Source organism: Myotis lucifugus, unplaced genomic scaffold, assembly GCF_000147115.1.
Source record: "Myotis lucifugus unplaced genomic scaffold, Myoluc2.0 scaffold_197, whole genome shotgun sequence".
Lineage (NCBI taxonomy): Eukaryota > Metazoa > Chordata > Mammalia > Chiroptera > Vespertilionidae > Myotis > Myotis lucifugus.
This window is the reverse complement of record NW_005871245.1, coordinates 2,167,719-2,195,582: the sequence shown is the minus strand read 5'-3', so window position 1 is coordinate 2,195,582 and position 27,864 is coordinate 2,167,719. Positions and strand designations below refer to the sequence as shown.

General features: G+C 48.4%; 2 protein-coding genes and 1 pseudogene across 3 annotated transcripts; 1 reads left to right on the top strand and 2 right to left on the bottom strand.

The window, feature by feature from the left end:
• The first annotated feature begins 299 nt into the window (after positions 1-299).
• Positions 300-14,286, top strand: NUDC (nuclear distribution C, dynein complex regulator). Its single transcript, XM_006097297.3, has 9 exons — positions 300-519; positions 3,706-3,783; positions 10,072-10,275; positions 10,362-10,427; positions 11,508-11,624; positions 11,698-11,892; positions 13,287-13,370; positions 13,465-13,583; positions 14,021-14,286. Exons 1-9 carry the CDS (start codon positions 439-441, stop codon positions 14,070-14,072), a joined length of 996 nt encoding a protein of 331 aa, XP_006097359.1. The 5' UTR covers positions 300-438; the 3' UTR covers positions 14,073-14,286.
• Positions 14,287-16,100: 1,814 nt separating this feature from the next.
• KDF1 (keratinocyte differentiation factor 1) lies at positions 16,101-26,660 on the bottom strand. 2 transcript variants are annotated; one of them, XM_006097296.3, is made up of 4 exons: positions 26,443-26,660; positions 18,008-19,078; positions 17,260-17,334; positions 16,101-16,705 (listed from the first exon to the last, which is right to left on the bottom strand). In XM_006097296.3, the coding sequence occupies exons 2-4, from the start codon at positions 19,044-19,046 to the stop codon at positions 16,623-16,625; spliced, it is 1,197 nt and encodes a 398-aa protein (XP_006097358.1). In that variant the 5' UTR covers positions 19,047-19,078; positions 26,443-26,660; the 3' UTR covers positions 16,101-16,622. The 2 variants fall into 2 exon arrangements, with proteins under 2 accessions (XP_006097358.1, XP_006097357.1); XM_006097295.3 differs by lacking the exon at positions 26,443-26,660 and adding an exon at positions 26,370-26,423.
• Positions 26,661-27,474: 814 nt separating this feature from the next.
• Positions 27,475-27,619, bottom strand: LOC111827657 (annotated as a pseudogene).
• Positions 27,620-27,864: the final 245 nt, after the last annotated feature.

Here is a 27,864-nt window from a genome sequence, read left to right as displayed (position 1 = left end):
AAACTGGGAGGTCACTCTCAAGACGGGCGAGTAAAGGTAGTCCCTTTTTAACTTCCAACACGCCCCTCACCTCCTTTTAGCTCATGGATTTCTCGAAGGCTCCAAAGCGTCTGGTGACCATAGCAACTCACTCCAAACTCCCGGGCCCTCGGTCCCGCCCTCCGCTTCCTGGACGCTCTCGTTGATTGGCTCAGCAAGTTGGCCAATGGTCGGCGAAGCGGGCTGTTGGCCGCGCGCTCAATGGTCGCTAGCCGAGAAGAAGGCGGGAAGAGAGGGCGAGCCGGCGGGCCGGAGCGGCGGGACGCGTGCGTGTTTCCGGCTCCGCTGCGGAAGGCGGAGGACTGGAGTCGTTGGGTCGGACGCGAAACGTAGGAGCTGGGAGGACGCTAGACGCCAGTGCGGAGCTCGTATCTCGGAGCGTGGCTAGCGGCCGGCACGATGGGCGGAGAGCAGGAGGAAGAGCGGTTCGACGGCATGTTGCTGGCCATGGCGCAGCAGCACGAGGGCGGCGTGCAGGAGGTAACGGCCCGCGCGGCATCGGCCGGGCCTGCTTTATCGGCGCCCGCCCACCCCGGCGGTCCTAGCCAGGCTCCCTCAGCCTTTCTCCGTCTTCAGGGGCCGAGATTCACGCTGGGGCCTTCCGGGCTTCAGGGCTCCCCCCTCCCCACATTCTCCCCGCGCCCCAGCTTCCGGTCTGGTCTCCCCGCCTAATGTGTAGTCCCCTTCGCATCAGTCCCGGGCCCTGCTCAGTAGTTCCTATCTTAGCAACTCCGGCGGCCCTGGAAAACCCCCAGAGCCGGGCGATTCCCCTCCCCTAAGTCTCACACATTCTTAGGGCCACGTTTCCTCTCTGATGGCTGTCTGCAAAGAACACCCCAAGAACCATTCCAGACATTGAGATTTGCAGCTACCGACTTGGAGCGAGCCGAGGAGTGTGTGTGGGGTAGGGTTAGGGGGGCGGGTGATGTTAACACGTGTTTATTTTTTTAGGCCTTGAATGGGGAATTAAAGGCCTGGATTCACAATTGATTTCCACCACTCCTACTTGGGACCCTTACACATCTCCAAGCCTCAGTTTCTTTGTGTTCGTAAAAAGAGTTGTGAATCCCTGTTTTCTGAATCTTTGTAGGAGAGTGGTGTCTTGAAGTGAAATTTGTTGAATGATTGATGTGTGTCAGACACTCATTGGATTGGGACCTGGGGATTCAGACCCGAGCAAAAACCTCTCCTTGGCCTGATGGAGCTTACTAGAGCTTTTCAGAAGCATAATTCATACCTAGTGACCACACAAAATAGCACACAGTTATTTTGTTTAGTGTATGAACAATATGGACCAACTAGTATTGCTTCTGGAGTTGGATATTTTGGACCAGAAACATGGAAAGTTAGCGGTAGAAAAGCCCATTAAGATCAGTCCAGAACTCTCGTTCTGTGAAGAGACCAAGAGCCCTAACCGGTTTGGCTCAGTGGATAGAGCATTGGCCTGTGGACTCAAGGGTCCCAGGTTCGATTCCGGTCAAGGGCATGTACCTTGGTTGCGGGCACATACCCAGTAGGGAGTATGCAGGAGGCAGCTGATCAATGCTTCTCTCTCATCAATGTTTCTAACTCTCTATCCCTCTCCATTGCTCTCTGTAAAAAATCAATAAAATATATTTAAAAAAAAGAGAGAGACCAAGAGAACTTGCTCAAGATTATCCAACAGATTCCTGACCTAAAGGGACCAGACTCCTTAGGCCCATGTGCTTTCTACAGTTCATTGCTGATTCTCTGTCTCACTGGGACAAGTTTTTCACAGCTTTCCATTCCCATCTTTAACCCAGGTGCCTATGGTGACCAAAGACTCCTAAGCCCTCTGAGGTGGGGAAAGAGTTACCAATTTGCAAGTGTGAAAAGGTTCTCTCCCTCCTCCCCACTAAGTTGTTGACACAAAACTGAATTCGGGTCTGAACTCATTTTTGAATGAATTTAGTGTCTAGAAGCAGGAGTTGAAACCATTAAAATAGGTTGTAGCATCAGATTTGGAATCATTCATTTGGGCAAAGAAAAGGGCTTGTATGTGCTTATCCTAGGTCACCACTCGATTTTTCACTCAGCAAAAGTTTTACTAAGCATGTACTCAGCCAGATTTGGTGCCAGGCATTGGGGATGTAGACAGAATAAGCCATGGTTTGTGGTGCCTATTTGTGAGTTACTGTAGCAGCAGGGCTCTTGCTCCAGGCCAGGCACTGTGAAGGCCCTCACCTCCACCATCTCATTTGATCCTTACAAGGTACCTAGAAATAGGTCCTGCTGCTATTTCTGTTTCAGACTTAAGAAACTTCCCCAAGGTCACAGACCTAATATATGCCAATCTGCTACTCAAACCCATGCTCTTATTCACTTGCTACACTGGTGCCCCAACCAGAGTTTGTTGGTCTTAACCTTCTTTGAAGTGGCTTCATTTGCTCCCCTCCTTCTGGCTCTGCCCTAATAACTCAGCTGTTGCCACTTGGGCTTTTTACTCTTGGGAGAGAAAAGCTAGCCCCAGGCTTTTTTTTTTTTTTTTAACTTGTTTATTAATTCATTGGAAAAAAACAATAACACCAATACTAGTAAACTCATTGCATGCTAATGTTAATAACATATTCTTTATGAAAAACAACTGTTTCTAAAACAAATTTAGTGAGAAGCATTATTTTACTTTTTGGGGGCTAAATCTCTAATGTTTGGTTTAATCGAAAACAGATTTTGCTGGATTCTCATGTCTGCTTCTTCATTCAGTCTTGCAATGTCACATGTCATGTAGCCTCTGGAAAACTCCACAGTATATACACTTGTGAGGAAATGAGATGAAAAAGACAAATTAATGTCTCTCTGGGTCCTGAGATCTCTGGACCACATCTTGAGGATTACTGCTCTATAACAAGACCAGTTTCTTTCTTTAAAAAAAAAAAAATTATTGATATCAGGAAGAGAGAGAGGGAGAGAGAGAAACATCAATGATGAGAGAGAATCATTGATTGGCTGCCTTCTGCACGCCCCACACTGGGGATCAAGCCTGCAACCCGGACATGTGCCCTTGACCGGAATCAAACCCAAGACCCTTCAGTCCACAGGTCGACACTCTATCCTCTGAGCCAAACTGGCTAGGGCAAGACCACTTTATTTCTTGCTTAAAACTTATACCCATCTGAATTTACCTTGCTTCCTTGTCTGATTCCTGTTTATTGTCTGTCTTCTTGATATTTTTTCTTTTTTTTAAGTTGTATTTTTTATTTTTACATCTTATTGAAATTATTGGGGTGACATTGGTTAATAAAATTATATAGGTTTCAAGTGTACAGTTCTATCATACATCATCTGTATATTGTATTGTGTGTTCACCACCCAAAGTCAAGTCTCCAGGCTTTTTAAGCCCTGTATGCAGGAGGAGTCCTCCCTATCCTTAGGCTGCCTCTAGGGCCATAGGAATGTGAAACAGGCACACACACACACACGAGAAGTGAGAATCTGCCTTTCACGTGATATAGGTAAGGTTAAGTTGGGCTTTCTGGCAGAAGTGACTAAGGTTAGGCCTGTTTGGGAGGATTTCTCAGTTGAGAGGCTCAGGGATGAAATAGTCAAGCTCTAAGTTCCCTCGTAGACTAAGGAAGTTGATTTCTGTGCAGTTGCCGCGCTCCCAGTTGGACATCTCCATAGCTCCAGTCTTCTTCTGTCTTTCAGCTTGTGAATACTTTCTTCAGCTTCCTTCGACGCAAAACAGACTTTTTCGTTGGAGGAGAAGAGGGGATGGCAGAGAAGGTGAGTATTGGGCGCTGCTGTTCCTTTGGTAGTTCTGTTTATTCAGAAGAAAAGTTCACCTGACCTTTCTTCAGCATAATAACAACTTGAGCAGAAGTAAAATGCCAAGAGCAAAGAGTCAGGGAAGGGAAGCAAGCTTCATTTATTGAAGCCCTTCTTCCTGCCAGATGCTTAATCTCCCCTATTTCTCATGATCCTTTAGCAGTTCCAAAGGGGTAGGTGTTACTATCCTCACTTGACAAATGAGGAAATTGGCTCTGGGGTGTTTGGCACTTTGGTATCCAAAGTCTTGAGCGGAGTTGCGGGAGAGCCAAAGCAGTTGTAAAACTGCCTTCTGCCCCTGACACCATGCCTCCTGATTCCTTTTCCACTGTGTAGGTTTTATCTAATTACCTTGGTGGGAGATGAGAGTGGGCAAATGTTAGAAACTGAGCTTAGAAGACAGAAATATAGGAAAACTCAAAGCCAACCAATCCCAGTCTTCCTAGTGATTGTGACACAAAGTTCAAGGATTTGGTAATTGTATTTTTGTGGTAACAGGTTCGAAGACCTTGAACTTCCTTCTGATTCCTTAGGTTGTAATTATATTTATTTTTTACAAGCAAAAGTTTGTTTATAAAGTCACAGAGGTAAAGGAAGTGAGCTGTGGAAGATGTGAGCCACCCAGGCTACGTGGGCTCAGGAAATAGTTACAGAGGCAAAAGAAGGGCCCTTATAGTTGAGGGAAAAGAAAGGCAGCTCTGGCTGGTGTGGCTCAGTAGATTGGAGCATCATCCCATGCACCAGAACGTCGCAGTTTCTTTCTTTAAAAAATATATTTTTACTGATTTCAGAGAGGAAGGAAGAGGGAGGAAGAGAGAGATAGAAACAACAATGATGAGAGAGAATCATGGATCGGCTGCCTCCTGCAAGTCCCCCACTAGGGATCGAGCCCACAACCCGGGCATGTGCACTTGACCGGAATCGAACCTGGGACCTTTCAGTTCGTAGGTTGACTCTCTATCTACTGAGCTAGACTGGCTAGGGCGCAGTTTCAATTCTTGATCAGGGCACATACCTAGTTGCAGGTTTGATCCCCAGTTGGGGCATGTGCAGGAGGCAACCAATTGATGTTTCTCTCTCCCTTTCCCTTCCTCTCTAGAAAGCCAATAGAAACATATTCTCAGGTGAGGGTTTTTTGTTTTTTTTTTCCAGTTGGATTTTTTAAAAAGAAAGGTAAGAGGATCATACCTGGGGGGTGGAGAGGGGGAAAGGTGGGCATGCTCCAGAGAGAGCCCACACTGTAATTACATTTTTGAAGATTGGTAAATCATGGTATCACCTCAATGAACTATGATTTTTATAACCATACTTGTTTTCACTTAAACTGAAGAGACATAGTAACAAGAAGAAGACATTTTGCAAACCCTTTTCTGTAGCTTTAGGGCTCTCAGGAGCTAGAATGCACTATAATGTATCTTGCAGACCTGGGGCTAGGAGTCCCAGGTTCTTGGCCTACTTGTGTGGTTTTGTTGATTTCCCACCAATTTTCTGGTCTTGTCAAATTTTCATATCTGTAAAATGGGAAAAGGTGGACTCTGATCTATAGGACCTGTTCTATCTCAAATATTCTTTTGTATTAGCACTAGCACCTCCCATTTTTTCTGTGGGCCAAACTACCTTATAATACCAGCAGTCGTTCATTTGTTCAATAAGTATGGGGCCAGATGCTTTGGGGATTTAGAATTCTTTGGACTTTAGGAGGCAATACAGTGTATACTCTACATTTCATACAATACCCCAATCCAGTGGTCAGGAGCAGCATCCTGTAATCAAGCACATTGAAATTTCTTTTTTTTTTTTTTAAAGTTTTTATTGATTTTAGAGAGAGAGGAAGGGAGAGGGAGAGAGTAACATTAATTAGCTGCCTCCTGCATGCCCCCTTCTGGGAATTGAGCCTGAAACCAGGGCATGTGCCCTGACCAGGAATTGAACCTGTGACCTCTTGGTGCATGGGATGACACTCAACCAACTGAGCCACACCAGCCAGGGCACATTCACATTTCTGCAGAGAAATGTCTATCAATATTTATACCAAGTGGGAGATAAGAGACTATAAATACCTTCATGCCACAAACTTACAAAAAGTACAGAAACACTTTTAGTTTTTGTAGCTTTGGGGGCTAGGAATTATGGAGAAGAGATTGTAGATTTGAGTAAAGCCATAATGATCAAATTAATATGGTATGGGCACAGAAAGAGAACTATACCAGTGAAGCAGAAAAGAGAACCTAGAAAAGTCTAGCATATATGAGGGCTTAATATGTGTCTAATAGGGCAATTCATTTCTGTAGGCAAAGGATGATCATACTGCTACAAGTGGCTATTTGTAAAAAACCAAAATTTTCCATCTGTTTAACTGTAATAATAAAGTGCAGATCAAGCAGAGTCTTGTAAAGAAATCTGGGAAACTATGTATAATCTTGTATGGGGAAGCCTTGCAAGTAGAAACCTAGAAGCTATGAAAGAAAAGGTATCTGTTTGTCTCTTCAAAGATTGAAAACTTGTATGGCAAAAGAGATGTTGACATATAAAGTCAACTGAAAAACAGTAGATTTGGGAAAATGCAATGCAGAGGACAGATAAAATTTAATAGCTGATTTAGTATGCAGGAACTCTTGTAAATTGCCAAGAAAAGGATAAACAAAAAATGGGCAGTTACAAGAAGAGCAAATCTAAAGAGCATTTGAACAGATGTTCAAATTCACAGTAGTCAAGGAAATGTAAGTTAAAGAAACAGATGCTCTTTTCTTCCTATCAAAAATTTCCTAAAAAATTGCTTGTAAGGATGTGGGAAAAGGCTGCTCTTTGGACATTGCTGGTAAAAGTGAATTGTTGTAGCTCTTTAAAAACTTTTATAAAAGATGCTCAACTTTCCTAATTATCAGAGAAATGCAAATCAAAACCAAAAGACACCACCTCATACCCATTTGGATGTCTTACGTCAAAAAAACCACAAACTAACAAGTGTTGGTGAGGATGTGGAGAAATGGAAGCCTGTGCACTATAGGTGGGAGTGTAAAATGGTGCGGCTGTGGAAAACAGTGTGTCAGTTCCTCAAAAAATTAGATAGAACTATACTATATGATCCAGCAGTCTCACTTCTGGGAATATATCCAGAAGAATTGAAAGCAAGGTTTTGGAGAAAGTTTTGTTTATAGCAGAACTGTTCATAATAGCCACCAGGTGGAAGCAACCCAACCATCCATTAATAGATGAATGGATAAACAAAGCATCATATATATGTATAATGGAATATTATTAGCCTTTTAAAGGAAGATGAGCATACAAAAGAAACACATATTGTAAGATTCCGTTTATATGAAGTTCTAGAATAGGAGAGTGTCATCTTCAGATGTGTTGACCCCCCTTCCTGACCCCCCCACACCCCCCCCCCCGCGCACACACACACACACACACACACACACACACACACTGTGACAGCCTGTCAGTTGGCACCTCTGTAGGCTACACACCCCTAGGGTCTCTGCTTGGGGCTGGGACTGGTAAAGATGGTGGGAGGAGACCGGGAGGCAGCTTCAGAGGCTGCTGTGATTGGTCTTGACTCTGCCCTGTGGTTCAGCTCTGCCCTCACCTAACCTCACAGCTAGGAATGAAGAGGACGGATGGGATGTAACATGATTCACTGGGGCTGGGAGAGGGCAGGACCCTGTTCCCGCCTACCCTTGGCTACTGGTTAGCAAATGGCTTGAGTTCAAGGTCTCCCCGATTAGGGACTTGGGATCAAGGCCCTGTGGTGGAACAGCCTCTGCTGGTGTAATTGTCTCATGACTAATTATATTAAATGGCCTTCAGGTGGCTCATTTCTCTCTCGCACACCTCATTTTATTAACCCAGTTGGTTTGGGGGGTCCAGTGCCCTTTTAACTTTGTAGAGTACAGAGCTACTATAGTATGGCATGGGGCTGGGAATTTGGGGGTGGCCAGAGGAATTGGCATCAAATGAATGAGGAGTCACAGAGCATTTGGCAGAGCCTTCGGTCAGGAGCTCATGGGTGACTTTGGTGACCTGGAGTATTTCAAGGTCCTCTCAGCTTTTGCAGACCCCTTCATCCTTCCATCTCGGGCCCAGAGATTCTTGAAAGATGGTTTATTGACCACTGATCATGTGGTGGGTGGCCTGTGAGGCCTCCAGGTGTGTGGGTCAACATAGAGTTGAGTATGTTTCTGGGCCTGCCGAAGATGAAGAGATGAAACTCAGGAGACATTTGAACTGGTCCTGGAGGATGAGTAGGAGTTTGCCAGGTGACCTGGGAGTAGGAACAAGGACACCCTAGGCAAAGAACAGCTGTGCAAGACTACTTTTATTTATTTTTAATTTTTATTTATTTATTTTTAGAGAGGGAGGAAGGGGGAGAGAGAGAGAGAGAGAGAGAGAATTTGTTGTTCCACTTATTTATGTATTTGTTGGTTGATTCCTATATGTGTGCTGACCAGAGATCAAACCCACAACCTTGGCATATCGGGACGATGCTGTAACCAGCTGAGCTACCTGGCCAGAGCCTAAAAACCAATTTTAGACTAAAATAGAAGCACAGAGAAAGATGCTCCTCAGGGTCACACAGGTAAAAGAAGTAGACCAGGAACTCAAATCTAGATGTGACTCTCCAGTGTATATGAGAATTAGCCAGGAAGGCTGGTTAAAAATATAGGCTGCTGGGCCAACCTCCAAAATTTCTGATTCATTAAGTCTGGAGTGGGGCCTAAGATTTATTTATTTTTAAATTATTATTTTTTGGGGGGAGGGGGGCTAAGATTTAGCTTTTCTAACAAATTCTGGATGATACTGATGCTGCAGGTTGAGGAAACCATACTAGTATAACAGTGAGGTGGAGCCATCGCTCTCATTGTATTTTTATTGCAGAGAAAGTACTTTTCCCAGGCCCTCAAAGCTGACATTGGGTTAGCCTCATCCAGGCAAGCTGTGTGATGTGGCAAGGACTGTGCCAGGCTCTAGAAAATGTCGGTCATGTTTGATCCTCATGACAGGTGAGGAAACAGGCTTAGAAAATGTCAAAGTTGTTCGCTTGTCCAAGGCCACACTGACAGGCAGTGACAGGTGGCAGTAGTATTGGGGTAGCTCTTGGGCAGCAGGGAGGCCAGCTAGCAGGCTATGGGTTGGAAACATCCTAGGAAGGAATAGTGGGAGAAGGGATTTGAAATGGATAGCTTGCAGGCTGAGGAGAGGAAGAGGCTTCTTTTCCCTCAAGAAAGCTCTCTCGCCCTAGCTGGTTTTGCTCAGTGGATAGAGCACCGGCCTTCGGACTAAAGGGTCCCAGGTTCAATTCCAGACAGGGCACATGCCAGGTTGCAGGCTCCATCCCCAGTAGGGGGCGTGCAAGAGGCAGTCAATTAATGATTCTCTCTCATCATTGGTGTTTCCCTCTCCCTTTCTCTCTGAAGTCAATAAAAGTATAAAAAGAAAGAAAGAAAGAAAGCTCTCTCTGACTTCTGCTAATGTGGCAGTCCTGGGCATCGTGCTGAGTGCTGCACAGCTGGGGCTGCAGTCCTGAGACAGGTACGCAGGAGGAAGAGAGATCAGTCAGAGCAAGTGGGTCAGTGGGCCTGAGCTCAGGAAAGGCTTCTTAGAGGGGTTGAGTCTGGAGTTCTAATAGCTTCACTGTCTAGTGAAGGACTTTCAGAGCACTGATCATTTCGTCTGCACAACAACCCTGTGAGGTGGGAGTCATCCTCACTGATGAAGGTTTTGAAGCTCTTAGAGGTTAAATAATTTGCTAAAAATACAATAGCTAGTGTGTGTCAAAGCCAGGATTAGAACCCAGGTTGTCCAACTTTAGTGTCCATACTCTTAGTTGTTAGAATGTTCTTTTTTAAAAATACATTTTTATTGATTTGAGAGAGAGAGAAACATCAATCGGTTGCCTTCCATATGCACCCCTACCAGTGATTGAACCCACAACCTGGGTATGTGCCCTGATCAGGAATCGAACCTGCGATCTTTTGGTGCACAGGACAATGCTTAGCCAATTGAGCCACACCAGCCAGGCCAACTCTGTTTTGTTTTCTTAAAGTAGCCACTGTCTATTGAGCCAGGCATTTGCAGATATTGTTGTTATAACTATCAGATATGTATTTTCCCATTTTCTAGATGAGGAAACAGGTTCTAAGTGCAGTGCCGTGCTTAGGCACCCAGCAGATAGAGATGGGACTGTGCTTTTGGGATACTATCCCTATCTTGATAGCTCATTGCTTTCACTTCTGTCCCCAGCTCATCACACAGACCTTCAACCACCACAACCAGCTGGCACAGAAGGCCCGGCGGGAAAAGAGAAGTCGGCAGGAGACTGAGCGGCGGGAGAAGGCGGAGCGGGCAGCTAGGCTGGCCAAGGAGGCCAAGTCAGAGAACTCTGGGCCTCAGATCAAGGAGCTGACTGATGAGGAGGCAGAGAGGCTGCAGCTGGAGATTGACCAGGTAAGAGTGGGCTTCCCTCCCCTGCCCTCAGCCATTGGCACTGGAAGAGGGGACCCTCTTGCCAACTGATTTGCCCTTTGCCATAGAAAAAGGATGCAGAGAATCATGAGGCCCAGCTCAAGAATGGCAGCCTTGGCTCACCAGAGAAGCAGGTGAGATGGACTGGGGATGCTTGGGACTAGCCAGGGGTTGGGAACTTCCAGGGACTCTACAGCCTTACTTTGTCTCCATGATGCCCTCCCCTCCCCTCCTTCCCTCAGCTTTGTGACCCTCCCCATACTTCAAGATCTCACTCAGAGATATTGGACCAAAGGGTTTGTGTTTAAAACACCCCAAACACACTGGCTTTAAGCCTTTGCAAGAAAGCCCCAAAGCAAGAGAGGGCAGTCAGTGCCTGTGCAGGTGCCATTCGGGTGGCCTGGGGTATGGGGGTCCAGCCTGGGCCTTTGTGGTGGGTCACTCTGACACATCTGCAGAACAAGCCCCTCAGAGCTTCTCCCACTTACTCAGGTCCAGATTCGCAAACGATTTTTGGGGCATTCATTTGGCTTTTCAGAGGTTCTGAGGTGAGACTAGGGGTCTTAATCCTACAGACACAGAAAAAGGATGTCGATCATTAGGCATCCTGGTTTTATTTAATTTTTTTAATTTGTTTTAAATGTTTTTATTGATTTCAGAGAGGAAGGGGGAGAGAGAGAGAGAGAGAGAGAGAGAGAGAGAAACATCAATGATGAGAATCATTGATCGGCTGCCTCCTGCACGCCATGCCCCCACTGGGGATGGAGCCTGCAACCCGGGCATGTGCCCTCATCAGGCATGGAACTGTGACCTCCTGGTTCATAGGTCGACGCGCGACCACAGAGCCATACCAGCTGGGCGTGCCTGGTTTTATTTTAGGACAATCCTGCTCATGGTCACTTTTTGACCTTTTGTTTTCCTGTGCTTGGCTTTCTTTCCAAGTCCTTTGGTTTGACACCCCCAGCTGGGTCCTATGGGTTTATCTCTGACTGTCACGGCCCCCCAGCTGTGTCCTTTATCACATGCTTATAACAGTCTGAGCTCCTCTCAGAGATCAGAAGCACGTTTCACCTATGGCTCCCAGTGGGCCATGGTAGGCAGGGACAGGTCTGTTTCATTTTGTGGTTGTATGTCCAGTGCCAGTCCTGGGCCTGGCCCAGAGGGTTTCAGTCTAGTCTGTCAAGTAAGTAGCTGAGCACTCCGACTGTGAGCAGGAGACTGAGGAAGACGAGGAGGAGGACGAGAAGGACAAAGGGAAACTGAAGCCCAACCTTGGCAATGGGGCAGACCTGTCCAATTATCGCTGGACCCAGACCCTGTCGGAGCTGGATGTGAGTGACAAGGCCAGGGCAGAGGTGAGGGAGCCAGCCGGGGGCCCCTCCTGACTGTCTCTGTCCCATGCAGCTGGCAGTGCCCTTCCGTGTGAACTTCCGGCTGAAGGGGAAGGATGTAGTGGTGGACATCCAGCGGAAGCACCTCCGGGTGGGGCTCAAGGGGCAGCCTGCGATCATTGATGGGGAGCTCTACAATGAGGTGAAGGTGGAGGAGAGTTCCTGGCTCATTGAGGACGGCAAGGTGGTGACGGTGCATCTAGAGAAGGTGCGAAGAGACCCAGGCTCCTGTCCTTAATGAAGAAAGAGGGAAGGGTTTCTGCTCATTCAGTCGGGGACCATGCTAAAGACCTGGTGGACATTTCTTATTTAATCCCATAATACTTAAAGCAGGGGTCCTCAAACTACGGCCCGCAGGCCACATGCGGCCCGCCGAAAACATTTATCCGGCCCACCGGGTGTTATTGCCGCCGCTGCCTGTCCTGCTTAGCAGCCGACTCGTCCCGGGCCCGCAGTGTGCATGTGTGGAATGTCTGAGGGACAGTGAACTGGCTCCCTGTTTAAAAAGTTTGAGGACCTTTGACTTAAAGTATGTCTGTCCTGTCCCCCCCGCCCCCTTTTTAAAAATTTATTTATTTTGTTAATCCTCACTTGATATTTTTCCATTGATTTTTTTAGGGAGAGTAGAAGAGAGAGGGAAAAACAGAGAGAAACATCGATGTGAGAGAAACATCGATTGGTTGCCTCTTGCACGAGCCTGGGCCGGGGAGGAGCCTGCAACCAAGGTACTTGTCCTTGACCCGAACTGAACCCGGGACCCTTTGGTCCGCAGACCAATGCTCTATCCACTGAGCCAAATTGGCTAGGGCTGTCTCATTTTTAAAAAATATTTTTTTTTTGTTGATTTCAGAGAGGAAGGGAGAGGGAGAGAGAGAAACATGAATGATGAGAGAGAATCATTGTTTGGCTGCCTCCTGCATGCTCCATACTGGGGAATGAGCCCACAACCTGGGCATGTGCTCTAACTGGGAATCGAACCACGACCTCCTGGTTCATAGGTCGACACGCAATTTAACAAACACTTGAACACCTACTATGTGCCAGGCACTGTTCTATATACTGGAGAGAGAACAATGAACAAAACGTAGAAAACAACCCTCAGGACCACCTATGTTCTCCCCTTCCCTCAAAAAGCGATATGGGACACAAACACCAGTAAATGAAGATGGTCTCTGTGAAGTGCCAAACATCCGAGGAGAGCTCCCCATGGCACATAAGGCCTGTCCCAGCCTACCTGACGGACCATGGCTGCCTCTCAGTCACCCTCCATGCCCTTGCACTTGCTCTTCCTTTCAACTGGAATGTCCTTCCCTGAATGTTTAGTCTGGTAAACTGTCTGTCCCAGCTAGGTGTCACTCTGTAACTTCTCTCCCTTCACCCTGGGTGGTATCTTCCTCTGTGCTTTATTTTGCTTCTGATTTGTGACTATTCGGGTCAGTCTTCCCAGCCACGCCAGCCGCTGTGGAGGGGAGAGGTCTTGCTCCTCTATACCTCAGGTCCCAGCATAGCCCTGCTTTGGGCCTAAGTGTAGGATGTGGGTGGGAGAGGGTTGGTGGGGGGTTCCTAGGCTATAGAATGAGCGACCGGTGGGTCTCCTCACAGATCAACAAGATGGAGTGGTGGAGCCGATTGGTGTCCAGTGATCCTGAGATCAATACCAAGAAGATCAACCCCGAGAACTCCAAGGTGAGCCCTGGTTGGTTGGGGGAGCTTCAACTGGGAGATGAGAGGCCCAGGTGGCCCAAGAGCTTCACCTATCCCTGCTGCTGCCTGCCCCCAGCTCTCAGACCTGGACAGTGAGACGCGCAGCATGGTGGAAAAGATGATGTATGACCAGAGACAGAAGTCCATGGGGCTGCCCACCTCAGATGAGCAGAAGAAACAGGAAATTCTGAAAAAGTGAGCACTTTAAAGATGGGAGTTTGGGGGGGCTTGGATCTGGATGACAACTGCAAGTGGGTCACTGAGTAGGACACAGGAGCTGCCCTGCCCCTTCCAGAATGAGCTGCCAAGTTTATGGCTTTATAGCCTTAGCTTGCCAACCCTAATCACTTGCTGAGGTAATTTTGAGGCCAAGGCCACCTGAAGATAGGAAAGAAGGAAGGTAATAGTGGTGGACATAGGTGGTCATTGCCATCTACAGGTGAAAAGTACCAATATTGGCACCTCAGCTTCCAGCCTCGGGCTCAAATGAGCCTCAGAGACCCTGCCTGACCTGGCTCCAGGTTGCTCAGGGTTCTAAAGAGATTAGACCTCACATGGGAGGCTAGGAGTAAGGGACTAACTTTAGGGGAGAGGGACAGTCTGTTTCACTATCTTCCTATTTCCCTTCCCAGGTTCATGGATCAGCATCCAGAGATGGATTTTTCAAAGGCCAAATTCAACTAGCCTGTTTGTCTCCCTGAACTCTTGGAGCTGAGCCTTCAGCCATCCACCTTCCTTTTCCACCCTTCCCTGGGAGTTGAGGGCCTCAGAGCTGGGACAGGCATGGGACTGGTCCAGGCACAGATGTTCCAAGGCACCATGGGAGAAGGGCTGGGGCTTTTGGGGGTCTTGTCTTCACTTATTGACACACTGTTACACATTAAAACTGTTTACCCAATTTCACCTGTGTTCTCTCTTCCCTCTAGTCTAAGCATGTCAAACTCACGGCCCGGGGACCACATGCCTCATTTATTTGGTCCGTGTTAGCCTTTGAGTTTGACATGCTTGCTGTAGTCTTTACTGGGGGTCAGGCCTCCTATGGCTGGTGGAAGAGCCACGCTCAAGGGGCCAAAGAGCCGCATGTGGCTCGCGAGCCGCAGTTTGCCGACCACTGACCTAGGGCAAGTCCTTGCCCCTCTTTGGGGCTGTTTCTCATTGCTTAAAGGGAGGAATAAAACAAGACTTAGTTTGTGTATAATTCTGAGCAAAGGTGAGTTTTTCTGGCTACAGGACCAGAACATATGTCTGATTCTCATAGGGGCCCATGATTCAGCAGAGTTTAAGACCAGGGACTTGACTCCATTTTCATTTTTAAGACAACTTCCAATTGCAGTGGGTCCTCCAGCCTGGATCAGGTGTTTCTGAAACTACACACTTGTTTCCCAGGGGCCGAGAACCACAAAAGGCTGGGGGCACGGCCAGGCTCAGCTCAAGTCTGCTCTAAGTGTGGTACAGACACCTGACCTGGAGGGCAGAGCAAAGTCCAGTGGGGCCCTGTCTGTGCCTCTGACCCAGACCTTACAGATTTCAGGACTTGCAGTCACCTTCCAGGGCAGTGCGAGGGCTGGAGAGGTGCTCGCCTCTGCCCAAATCCAGTCCCTGGAGTTCACCCTACCCGACTTTGGCCAGAGAATGGAGGTCACTGAGTATAGTAGCCACAGAGGTTATGGTTCCAGCAGGAATGTCTAGGTTGACTCGCCCAGAGTACTTTGCTCTGTGGGTGAAGGGGACCCCTGAATTTCTGGAACACAGTATAACCTTTCGACATTTCAGCATAGCTTGTTGAAGACTTCAAGAGGCTGTGCAGTACCTAGCTTTGTTTCCCAAACATGACAATCCCCTCTTTTTTAGAAATTGATTTCAGAGAGGAAGGGGGAGAGAAACATCAATGATGAGAGAGAATCATTCATCAGCTGCCTCCTGCACGCCCCCTACTGGAGCTCGAGCTCACAACCTAGCTAGGCATGTGCCCTTGACTGGAATTGAACCTGGAACCCTTCAGTCTGTAGGCTGATGCACTGAGCCAAACCAGCTAGCCCCTCCCCACCCCCTTCTTTTTTTTTTTTTGAGAAAGCCAGTAGTGGTTCCCAAGGCTGTGTTTGGAAAATTGTGCTCTAGAATGAAGGGTAGGGTGGAAGGACTGTTGAATCATGTTCTGTGATATCCCTGGGCTCCAGTGTCCTGTGGTCATTTTCAATCTTGGAGAGGCCTTGATCTGGATGAGACAACTTAAGGGGCCAGTTTTATCACATACTGGGCCCAGTGATGATAACCCCAAGGGACCATCCTGTGTGTCCAACAGGAAATTGGATAGATAAGTACAGTTTGTCTAGTTGTCACTTTCCAATGGATGCCCATGAGGACAATAAAAAGGGCTATGTGGACTGTAGGTGAGATGGGGGCAGAGGTCCTGGACAGACACCTAGTTTGTTCATCTATCAACTGGCCTGGTGGATCTGCTCTGGCCTCACTGCTGAAAGATTCTGTATGAGTAGGTAAGTAGGATCCTTCTGTACCCAGCTGGTCTCCAGGACCCTGCTTCTGCCCCAAGCAGGTCAGTTTGCCAACTTGGCAGAAATCCAGGTCCAGGTCCAGTTACTAGCTCTGTGACCCATTAAATTTCTTGACCTCTCTGAAAGCCTCCCACTCCAGTATTGTTGGGAATGTCAAGAAGGTAACTGAACCACAGAAAGGGCAATATCACAGCCAAGATAAGGTAGACAGGTTTATTTTCTAGGTCCTTGTAACTATTGGTCATGTTAGCATGTAGAACATCAACGAAGAAACAAACTGCTCAACAGAATGAAACATGGAGTAGGCACTGCCCACAGAATTCAACAGAAGCCCTCTTGCCCCCTAACCCAATCCATTTAAGATAAACTGCTTTTAGCTGTCATCCTCTCCCCACTCACAGGGAGGGGGAAGTCTGCATGATTGGTTAGGATGACAGGTTATAGGGGTAGAGCAGAGATTCAATCCCAGAAGGTAATTCCTAAGTCTGCTTTCCATGGCTCCTGGATCCCCTGAAGAAAGGGACAGGTCAGGCCAGCTGGGGGTCCAGGGGAATGTGGGCACCATGGCCCAGTGAAATGCACGTGGTCCAGGAACCAGTCAGCCAAGGTTGGAGGAGCCAGAGTGGACTCTGCCTGTCCCAAAGGGGGTCCTGGTCCCCCTCTTCATTCTGCAGGCTGTGCTTCTCTCCGAAGGGGTTGCAGCCACTGGGCCCAGCGGGGGTTAGCAGTACACCTGGAGCAGGGGTGCCCCTGAGGAGTCTGTGTCGGTGCCCTGGAAGGATGAGTCGTGGCTGGCTGGGTATCCTGAGGATGAAGAGAGGAGGAAACAGGCTGAGAGGGGAGGAAGCTCATCCAGGTCCCAGGGGCAGGGAGAAGCCCCCTGAGAAGCAGAATGGGACTTAAGCCTGGGTTAGTCTGATCCTGGCTGGGCGACCCACTCAGCTCCTTAAACTTTGAGCCCCAACCTTCCTCTCTGCAAAAGGGTAACCACCCCACTCCCAAGAGCTTGTGAATGCCTAGAAGACAGCAGCAGAAATCACAGAGTGCCCTCACCACCAGGCTGGATGGCCTCCTGCTCTCCACTTTCTTCCCCAGTGCCTGGAGCTTAGAGGCTGGGGTCCCATCACTTCCGGCTTGCCCGTTCTGGGAACCATCCTCCTGCTGCTTCAGGGCAGGCTCCTGAATCTCTCCCAACTGAACCCTTTAGGCTAGCTTGTAGGACTGGGATGGCATCTGTGGCTTCTCAGGCTTCTCTCCCATCCTCACCCACCCCAGGAGGAAGCTGGGAGAGGGGCATGTGGGGGCTCCTAGGGCACTCCCCTCTCCTCAACACACTCCTCAGCAGGTCAGGACCAAACCTGGGGCTCCAAAAGGCCTCAGCTTCCTGGCGATGGCATCTGCAGTCGTCTCCTGGGAGATCTGCACTGTGAGTTCTAGAAAGGGAACATGAGGGGGCAGTGGTCATTACCACAACTTTTCAACTCCAGTTCCCACTTTTGCCCCCAGCACAATGGGGCCAATTCACCCCGTGTGTGTGTGTGTGTGTGTGTGTAATTTTTAAAAATTGATTTCAGAGAGGAAGCGAGAGGAAGAGATAGAAACATCAATGATGAGAGAGAATATTTGATCAGCTGCCTCCTGCATGCCCCACAATGGGGATCTAGCCCACAACCTGGGCATGTGCTTTGACCGGGAATCGAACCATGTCTTGGTTCATAAATTGATGCTCAACCACTGAGCTACTCTAGCCAGACTAGAGAAACTGTTTAAAACAAAGACAGAAAATGTGTGTTTGTGCATGTGCTCATGGGTACGCACAGTGGTGGGTGTATTGGTTAGGCCTGGACAGGTCAGAGGTCCAAATTCATAAGGGTTCCTGAGTCCTGTTAACCCCGCAAGACCTGGAAGCTACTCTGACAGTTGGTAGCAAGGGATAGAAGGAGCCTGTTAGGGGATGCAGACGAGTTGAGAAAAAGGAGGAAGAGGAGGAGGAAGAGCAGGGATTGGTTGAGGGGTGGACCCATAGTGGCCAAAGACCCCAGCGTTGTCCTCCCTTGGCCAGAACCTCCTCTATTCTGCCCTTCAGCCCTGGGGGGGCCCACATACCATCCTGGCTGAGCCCAGAGCCCACCATGGTCTCATGGCCACTGTCAGGGGCCATGGCAGCAGGGGCAGCAGCCCGGGTTGAGCGCCCCTCTGTGGTCTGCGGGCGGGTACGGCTCTTTCGGGTACTGATGCGAATGATGCCGCGTACCAGGCGACCCTCAGCATCCTGCTCATCCAGGTGGTAATCCTGGGTGATGCTGTTGATAAGGTCTGAGATCTTACTGGTCTTCTCCAGGAACACAGTGTCTGAGGTGCACTTGGCCAGCTCGTCGATCTGGTGTACACTGAACAACTCTGTCAGCTTCTTGAAGATAAGCACATCGATCTCTCGGCTCGACAGGGAGCCACTGCCTATCTCAGGTAGGTCCAGGTCCGACTCATGGAAAGAGTAGTACTCCTCAGAGCCTCGGGGGCTGCCGGCAAGGGTGCTCGGCAGGCTGTGCCGCATGGGTGGGGGCTCAGTCAGTGGCTCCTTGCAGCAGGAGTCCGCATCAGGGGCCGGGGCAGTGTTACTGCGATAGGGGTATACAGGGATGCCTTTGAGCTTGACGTCAGGGTAGCTGAAGCTGCTACCCATGGTTGACTTGAGCCGCTGGCCATCCCGCCGGCTGGGGGGTGCACGGTCGGGACTGGGGGGCACTCCATTGTGCTCCTTGGCCCAGTTGGCTTCAGCAGCCCCATCAGGGGAGTCCCCGGTGGACAAACAAGGGCTGCAGCCCCGTACACAGGCTCCACAGCGCTGGAGGCAATCCCGGCAGCGGCGGAAGCAGAAGGCAGCCAGGCACCAGTCCCACACCCAAGGTCGCCAAAGCAGGCAGCATGCTGGGGGTTCGGCAGCAGGCTCAGCAGAGCCGGAGATGAAGGTAAGGCTCTCGGGCCCATGGTGGCCAGGATCCTTGGGGTCTGGCCTCCGAGTGCGGCGGCTTGGTGGGGGCTGAGATGGCTCATCATAGGTCTCCAAACATAGCTCTGTTGGCCGCTCCCAGGGTCCCAAGCGTGGGGGCCCAGATGATGGGCGGGGGTGTCCAGGGCGGGGCATGGCTCATTACATGGTTTGCTGTAGCCAGACACCTGTGGGGAGAGACCAGGAAGGAGTCAGGATCAGAGATGAGGGGCAAGCTCCTGCGCTGACGTGAGGAGCTTTAGATTCCTGGTTTCTGAGAGGCCTGTGATGTGGACAGACCCAAGTGTGCCTACAGACCTTCTAGTGTTCCCTTCCTCCCCAAGGAGCAAGTTCTCTCTATGGTCTAACCTACATGTCCAAATCTCCTGGGACTTCACATCCATTAGAATGACTACAACTGGGGGGAAAACACACACACACACACACACACACACACACACACACACAAAACAATAAAACAGAAAGTGACAAGCATTGGAGAGAATGTAGAGAAATTAGATTCATTCATTCACTCAATTAACCAATATTGTGCATTGCTGGTGGGAATGCAGAATGACGCAGCTGCTGTGGAAAAGTCTGGTGGTCCCTAAAAAAAGTAAACATAGAATTATGATATGATCCAGCAATTCCACTTCTGGGTATATACAAAAGGACTGAAAACAGGGACTTAAACATATATGTATACACAAATGTTCACAGCAGCATTGTTCACAATAAGCAAAAGGTTGAAACAACCCAAAGGTCCCTTGATGGACGAATGAATAAAATAAAACGTGATGTACACACACAATGAAATATTGTTCAGCTCTGAAAAGGAATGAAATTTTGATACATGCTACAATACAAATGAACCTTGAGACATTGTGCTAAGTGAAATAAACCTGACATAACAGAACAAATATGAAATACCTAGAATAGTAACATAGAGACAGAAAGGAGAATGGTGGCTGCCAGGGACTGGGGGCATGGGAAATGGGGAGTTAGTGTTTAATGGGTAGAGTTTTAGTTTGGGAAGATGAAAAAGTTCTGGAGATGGATGGTGGTGATGGTTACACAACATTATGACTGTGTTTAATGCCACAGGAATCTATATATATAAAAGGCTAATATGCAAAGTGTCCCCTTGGGAGTTTGATCGGGAGACCGATAGTTCAATCGCTCGCTATGACATGCGCTGACCACTAGGGAGTGGCGCAGAACGAAGGAAGGCCCTGGCCGGCAGCTGGCAGCCAGCAGCCAGGGAAGCGAGGCCCCAGCCCGCAGCCAAAAGGTCCCGAGCCCTGATCGCCAGCCAGGCCTAGGGACCTTGCCCGTGCACAAATTTTGTGCACCAGGCCCCTAGTCTATATAATAAAAGCCTAAGCGACCGTTATGGCAGAATGACCAGAACAACAGGTTGATGTGCACTGACCACCAGGGGGCAGACGCTCAACGCAGGAGTTGCCCCCTGGTGGTCAGTGCACTCCCACAAAGGGAGTGCTGCTCAGCCAGAAGCCGGGCTCACAGTTGGCGAGCGCAGTGGTGGTGGTGGGAGCCTCTCCCACCACCGAGGCAGCACTAAGGAGCAGCAAGCAGGTGGGCAGTAAGGAGTGAGGGGTCCCGGACATCCCCCAAGGGCTCCCGGACTACGAGAGGGTGCAGACCGGGCTGAGGGGACCCCCCCTCTCTACCCCAGTGCATGAATTTTGTGCACCAGGCCTCTAGTATATGATAAAGATTTTTTAAAATGTTAAAATGCAGAACAACAACAACAAAAAGGAAAACATAAACAAAAAGAAGAAAACAAACAAAACACACACACACAATAAAAAAAATGGTAAATTTTATGTTATGGATATTTTACCAGATAAAAAGAAAAATTTCCTGGGATCTTGCTGTCTGGGGAATGGTCTCCTCAGTTTATTCCCACTGTTGGTAAGCCCACCCAGCACAGCCTCTGAGGCTGCTTAACAAATGCCTCTCCATGTGACTTGCTACAGAACCTGAACATTACCATCTTCTCAATCTTACTCTCTTCCTTCAAATCAGAGGTGGGAATATAACAAGTACCCCATCAATATTTTAGTCTGGCTCAGATTTGCTCTTCTAGAAACATTTAACACCAAGCAGTTTTGCTTCCTTTGATTAGACAAGGAAGCCGAGCCACAAAATACATCTTTCCCTTTATGACTTGGTTGCTATGACAAGCTCAGAGCTGATTTACTCATTTCATAAATACTGAGCCTGGCCCTTTTAGGAACTGTAGAACCAAAGATGAATGAACTTTAGACTCTGTTCTTGTAATTTACACATGGTTTTGTAACATGTAGTTTATTATTGTGTGGTTGTTGTTGTTTTTTTTGGGGGGGGGGTGGAGTATGTAGTTTAGATGAGACATTATGGTAGTAAATAATTCTGCTGGAGGGATTCAGGGAAACATTATGTACTGATATATTTGGGAGAGTCCTTGATCACATGTAGGGGTTTGAAGGACAGTAATTTCCCTTAGCCTGGATTTTCTAAAATATTGGTCCCTTATCTTTTTAACCCTGATTTAATGGCACTGGGGATTCTATAACTGGTGATGTGGGAGAAGAACTAGGTATCTGGATACCTGTGTTCTAGTCCTAGTTTTGACTCTAATAAACAATGTGCTTTAGGCAAGTCAATACCATCTCCCTAAACAAAACTACCATCATCTCTCACCCAGATACTTTCAAGACCCCCCATTCTGGCCACCTCCATTCCTTTCTACTTACTGCAGCTAGTGAGAACTTAAAAACCCACAAATCTGGAGAAACTTGGCAAATATCACTTTAATCAAATGATCAAAGTTAATATCACCAATAATGGGATGTATTGACATCATGTGCTTCTTGATACTACACACTAAGGATACAGAATCAGCCCTAACCGGTTTGGCTCAGTGGATAGAGCGTCGGCCTGCGGACTCAAGGGTCCCAGGTTCGATTCTGGTCAAGGACATGTACCTTGGTTGCGGGCACATCCCCAGTGGGGGTGGGGGGGGTGCAGGAGGCAGCTGGTCGATGTTTCTCTCTCATCGATGTTTCTAACTCTCTTTCCCTCTCCCTTCCTCTCTGTAAAAAATCAATAAAATATATATTTTTTAAAAAAGGATACAGAATCAGTTAGGAAGTATTCCTGCCAAAAATAATCATGAGGAAACATCAGACAAGCCCAAGTTGAAGGACATGACAATTAAGCACAATGTGTGATCCTGGATTGGAACCTGGATCAAGAGGAAAAATTGGAAATTGGATAATGTGGGTAACTGGTGAAATTTAAAAGTTGGCTGTATATTATTTTTTTTTAAATATATTTTATTGAGTTTTTACAGAGAGGAAGGGAGAGAGATAGAGAACTAGAAACATCGATGGGAGAGAAACATCGATTGGCTGCCTCCTGCACATCTCCCACTGGGGATGTGCCCGAAACCCAGGTACATGCCCTTGACCGGAATCGAACCTGGGACCCTTCAGTCCACAGGCCGACGCTCCATCCACTGAGCCAAACCGGTTTTGGCTAAAGTTGGCTGTATATTATTTAATAGTATTGTGGCAATGTTAAAAGATATGTCAGTGTTAAACAGATTCCCTGAATCTATAGTTATATAAGATAATGTTCTTATTCTTAGGAAAGATATACTGAAGCATTTAGGGATAAAGGAGCATCATGTCTGGAACATCTCAAAAGGTTTCCCCTAAAAACAGAGAAAGAAAAGGAGGGAGGGATTGTTAGCCATGGTGACTGGGGAGGAGGATACAGGAGTTCCTTAACTATTCCTACAACTCTTCAACCTACTCTGCTGTCCCTACTCAGCACTCCTCCAAGAACTCTCCAGAACCCCAAGTCTCTCTCCCCACAGCCTTCTGCTGGACTGTCAGCTGAGTTGGCCTTGAACCCATTGTTTGAAGATAAGCCTATAAGAACCTGAGGGACAGGGACCATGTCTAATTCCTTTCTGCCTCAGTGTCTGAAACAGGTTTGGGCACAGTAAGTGTATTTTGTGTGACCTCAGGGTAGAACGAGGACCACTGGGTGCAAATCGAAAGGACTTGGGCTCTAGACTGATCAGAGTGGAGGTGGCAGTGTCTGGATGGGTGTGTGTGTGAAATCCCCTCTCAAAATATACAAACTGAAATTGTAATAGTCCCTCACAGCCCAGAGAGGCAAGGCAAATGGTTAAAACCTTTGCCTTGGCTTGAACAATGTGGGGGTGGGAATGGATTAATTCATTCACTCAATTAACAAATATTAACTGAGGTCCTACTCTGTGTCAGACACTGTTCTAAATTCTGTGGACACAGTGATAAAACAGACAAAATTTCCTACCTCAGGAGTTTGCATTCTAGTGATTTAATTATTGATGGCTTACATTGTTCTAAGTCAGCGGTTCTCAACCTGTGGGTCGCGACCCCTTTGGGGGTTGAACGACCCTTTCACAGGGGTCGCCTAAGACCATCGGAAAACATACATAATTACATATTGTTTTTGTGATTAATCACTATGCTTTAATTAATTCAATTTGTAACAATGAAAATACATCCTGCATATCAGATATTTACATTACGATTCATAACAGTAGCAAAATTACAGTTATGAAGTAGCAACGAAAATAATTTTATGGTTGGGGGTCACCACAACATGAGGAACTGTATGAAAGGGTCACGGCATTAGGAAGGTTGAGAACCACTGTTCTAAGTGTTTAAATATATTAAACCAATTAAGTATCACAACCCTACTTGTAGATAGTATTGTTGTTGTTATTACTATACTGAGGCAGAGAGAGGCTAAATAAGTTGTCCAAAGCCACCCATTTATTTGTACACAACCTGCCTGATCCATACTCTTATCCACCACCGCATCTCATCTATTACTTGGGAGAAAGGGGGCAGTCAAGTGTCCAGCTGCCAGCTCCATAGACAAGCCTGTGGCTGAGGAGGGTCCACAGAGGGAGCCTGACTCTTTCAGGCTCAGACCTTGGATGAGGAGAGGGTGAATGTACGAGCACTGTTTCAACCACATTGAACTCTGGGGTACCTGGGGTTTATAAGAACAAGAGGTGACTGATGACAGTCTGGGTCACTATCTCTTCCACCTCCGAGGCTTTAGGATTTGCCACTAATCATTAAATTCATCCAACAAATTTTTACTGAGCACTTACTATGTGCCCAGCGCTGTGCTAAATGCTGGGGAAACAGCAGGGAATGGGCCAGAAACAGGCTCCAGCCCAAGAGGATTACATCACAAATGAGCCTTATTTAACATTCACAACTGCCCTATAAATATTGTATTTCCACTTTACAGATGAGGAGTCTGAAGCCCAGAGAGCTGAGGTGACTTGTCCAGAGAGATACCTAGCTGGAAAAAGATAGAGCTGGATTTGTACTGTGGTCCGCCAGACTCCAGAGCCCCTGTACTTTGCTCTGTGCCACACATCTTGAATGGGAGTAGGATGGAGGGAAGGGGAGCAAAATCTGAGGTAAGGACAATGACTGGTCCCCGTCCCCCCCCTCTAGGCCCTGAACCCTTCTGAAGTCAAGTTCAGCCCATTTCATCTAGGCTCTGTCTTCCCCTCAATGCTGCTGCCCCCACCTCCAAAATCCTAGGAACACTTGTCATTTGATTTTGTGCGGGGAGAGCCCCTGCTTCTATTGAGGTCTAGCACAAGACTCTAGTCCAGCCGTGGGCAAACTACGGCCCGCGGGCCGGATCCGGCCCGTTTGAAATGAATAAAACTAAAAAAAAAAAAAGACCATACCCTTTTATGTAATGATGTTTACTTTGAATTTATATTAGTTCACACAAACACTCCATCCATGCTTTTGTTCCGGCCCTCCGGTCCAGTTTAAGAACCCATTGTGGCCCTCGAGTCAAAAAGTTTGCCCACCCCTGCTCTAGGCTGTTTCCTCATCTTTTTATGATTATTTATTTATTGATTTTATTTTTATTTATTTTATTTAAATGTATTTTATTGATTTTTTTACAGAGAGGAAGGAAGATGGAGAGGGATAGAGAATTAGAAACATTGATGAGAGCCCTGGCTGGTTTGGTGGCTGGTTTGGCTCAGTGGATAGAGTGTCGGCCTACAGACTGAAGGGTCCCAGGTTTGATTCCGGCCAAGGGCACATGCCTGGGTTGCGGGCTCGATCCCCAGTGGGGGGCCTGCAGGAGGCAGCTGATCAGTGATTCTCTCTCATCATTGATGTTTCTATCTCTCTATCTCTCTCTCTTCCTCTCTAAAATCAATAAAAAGAAAAAAAGAAACATCCATGAGAGAGAAACATCGATCAGCTGCCTCCTGCACACCCCCTACTGGGGATGTGCTCGCAACCAAGTTACATGCCCTTGACCAGAAGCGAACCCGCGACCCTTCAGTCCACAGGCCGATGCTCTATCCACTGAGCCAAACCGGCCAGGGCTATTGATTGATTTTAGAGAGAGGAAGGGGGTAGAGAGAGAGAGAGGAAAATCGATTTGAGAAACATCGATGTTGTTGCATTTACTTATGCATTCATTGGTTGCTTGTATGTGCCATGACTGGGGATCGAACCCAGCAACCTTGGCATATCGGGAGGACACTCTAACCAAGTGGCCAGCAGTTTCCTCATCTTTAACGGGCAAGATGAGTATCTTCAAGCACCAGGTGAGGTTTAAATGAGATACTGCATGTAGGGGCTTTAGCACCTGGGAGGGACTGGGTCCCTGGGAGCCCCAGGGCACTGTAGAGATTTCCTCAGGGTCAGAGGCTCCCAGACCCACCCTCCCCACACTTCTTATTGATGCGCTTCCCCACCTCCTTAGTCCTGGGAACATACACACTCCGGGGTCTGTCTCCCTACCGACTCCCTCCTCCCAAGGTCCCAGGACAGGCTCCGCTGCACCAGCCTCTGCCCCGACCCGTGCGCAGCCAAGTCTTGCACACCAGTCCGGGAGGGACACCCAATCCTACTCAGGAAACAGCCGTCTGTTCTCGCGCCCGGCGTCCCTGCACCTTCGGTCTCCCGCCCCAAAGGCTCAGCCGGCGACTCCCGCATCCGCGAGCACCTGGTCCCGGGCGAGGGAGAACCAGACCCCGAGGCTGCCCCTCGACTATCGAACTATCGCAGCCCCTACATCAGCAGTGCCCTGGGGGCGAGCACCACCCGCTCCAGCTGCAGAGGCCTCCACCTGGCGGATCCAGCCTCCCTCCGCCCTGACACTTCCTCAGGGTGTGCACGCCCCGGCCCCAAGCCAGCGCAGCCCTAAGGGCGAGTACGCCCCCCGGGCCCCACTCAGCCATCCGGGCCCAGGGTTTTGCTCAGGCCGCTCCCCGGCCCGGCCCGCGCACCCCGGAAGTGGGAGGGTGGTCCCCGAGAACCTGGCCCGGGACCCTCCCCGGCCCGCGCGCAGCCTCCGAGGTCCCTACACACTGGTGCCTCCCGGGTTCGCGCCCCCTCGGGCCCGCGCGGGGCTTACCTGTCCCGCCAGGTGAGCGCCTCCGGCTCGGCCCCTTCCCCCGCCCCCTTCTACCCCCCCACCTGCCGCTCACCTGGGGTGCAGGTAAGCGTCTCGCGGGAGCGCTGCACGGGCCGCCGCTGGGGACACACTTCCTGCCTCCGCGAAGCGCCTCCGCCGCTGCTGCTCACCTGGGCCAAGGCCCCGCCCCGGGCACTAGGCTGGCACCGAGGCCGGGCTTGGGCGCTGAGCCTGCGGACTCTGAGAGCTGTGCTCCGCCTAGTCCGGTAAGTGAGGCCTAGGGGCGGAGTGGACAGACGCTGGGGCCCATTCTCCTCTGCTGTGGGAGGCGGTCCTAGCATCTCTGAGTCCCAGCAGGGCCTGCCGGCCTTACAAGCTCAGCCCAGCCCAGCCCAGCCCAGTGGCTCTGTGGTTGAGTGTGGACCTATGAGCCAGGAGATCAGGGTTGATTCCTGGTCAGGGCACATTCCTGGGTTGCAGGCTCGACCCCCAGTGGGGGACGTGCAGGAGACAGCCAATCATATATATATATTTATACTTTTTTTTCTGAACCCAGAAAAAGACAGATGCTCATATATTATTAGCTACAACTGTGCCAGGCTCCATTTTAAGTGCTTCTCATGTTTTATTTTTTTCCAACTTATATGCACTATTATTAAAACTCACTTTTCAGGTGAGAAACAGGCAGGTTAAATGCATCTAAGATCACACTGACAGTTAAATGGCAGAGACTCAGGATTTGAACATTCTGGCTCCTGAGAATACATGATTCACAGTAACTGCCCTCTGAAATAATTCCAATATTACCATACTAGATCCCCACCCAATTTTCTGGAAGCAAATAGTGACCCACTTATTCTCATAGCACCCAGTTTTATGTGCAGAATAACATATATCTATGCCACTAGAACTGTTAGGTGGCATGTTCACTCTTAATGGAGTTGTACTAGAACTACCTGCTTACTGTTAATCTACAAGTTACTAGAGCAATCACAGCTCCACAAACTTTAAAACTACACCCCTCCTAAGCCTGTTAATATTAATAATCTACTTATGAGACCAGTGTTTCTGATCTTTTCCCCTCCAAGACCTAGCAATTATCATTTTATGTGCCTCCGGCATGAAACAGCTCTGGCCACCGACACAGGCATCAAGCTAGGATGAACTAAGGACTGTACATCTGCTTTGCCCCTGACTGATATAAGAGCAACACCACCAATCAAGTGTCTCCTTGCCCATTGCCAGGGGGTAAAAATATATTTTTTAAAAAGATCTAAAAATGATGAAAAAGCTATATGGCTGGATCATGGTGATATAATATTGAGTGAAAAAAATGCAAGTCCCAAAAGAGTGCATACAGAATGGTATTCTTTTTTTTTTTTAATATATTTTATTGATTTTTTACAGAGAGGAAGGGAGAGGGATAGAGAGAGCTAGAAACATCAATGAGAGAGAAACATCGATCAGCTGCCTCCTGCACACCCCCCACTGGGGA

Excerpts from the sequence above, each read along its gene's own strand:
- NUDC (XM_006097297.3), top strand. The coding sequence starts at position 439 with ATGGGCGGAGAGCAGGAGGAAGAGCGGTTCGACGGCATGTTGCTGGCC. Across the intron at positions 10,428-11,507 it reads TTGGCTCACCAGAGAAGCAG|GAGACTGAGGAAGACGAGGA; the intron begins GTGAGATGGACT and ends GACTGTGAGCAG. Across the intron at positions 11,893-13,286 it reads TGACGGTGCATCTAGAGAAG|ATCAACAAGATGGAGTGGTG; the intron begins GTGCGAAGAGAC and ends GTCTCCTCACAG.
- KDF1 (XM_006097296.3), bottom strand. The coding sequence starts at position 19,046 with ATGCCCCGCCCTGGACACCCCCGCCCATCATCTGGGCCCCCACGCTTG. Across the intron at positions 17,335-18,007 it reads CTCTGGGCTCAGCCAGGATG|AACTCACAGTGCAGATCTCC; the intron begins GTATGTGGGCCC and ends TTCCCTTTCTAG. Across the intron at positions 16,706-17,259 it reads GAGGCCTTTTGGAGCCCCAG|GATACCCAGCCAGCCACGAC; the intron begins GTTTGGTCCTGA and ends CTTCATCCTCAG.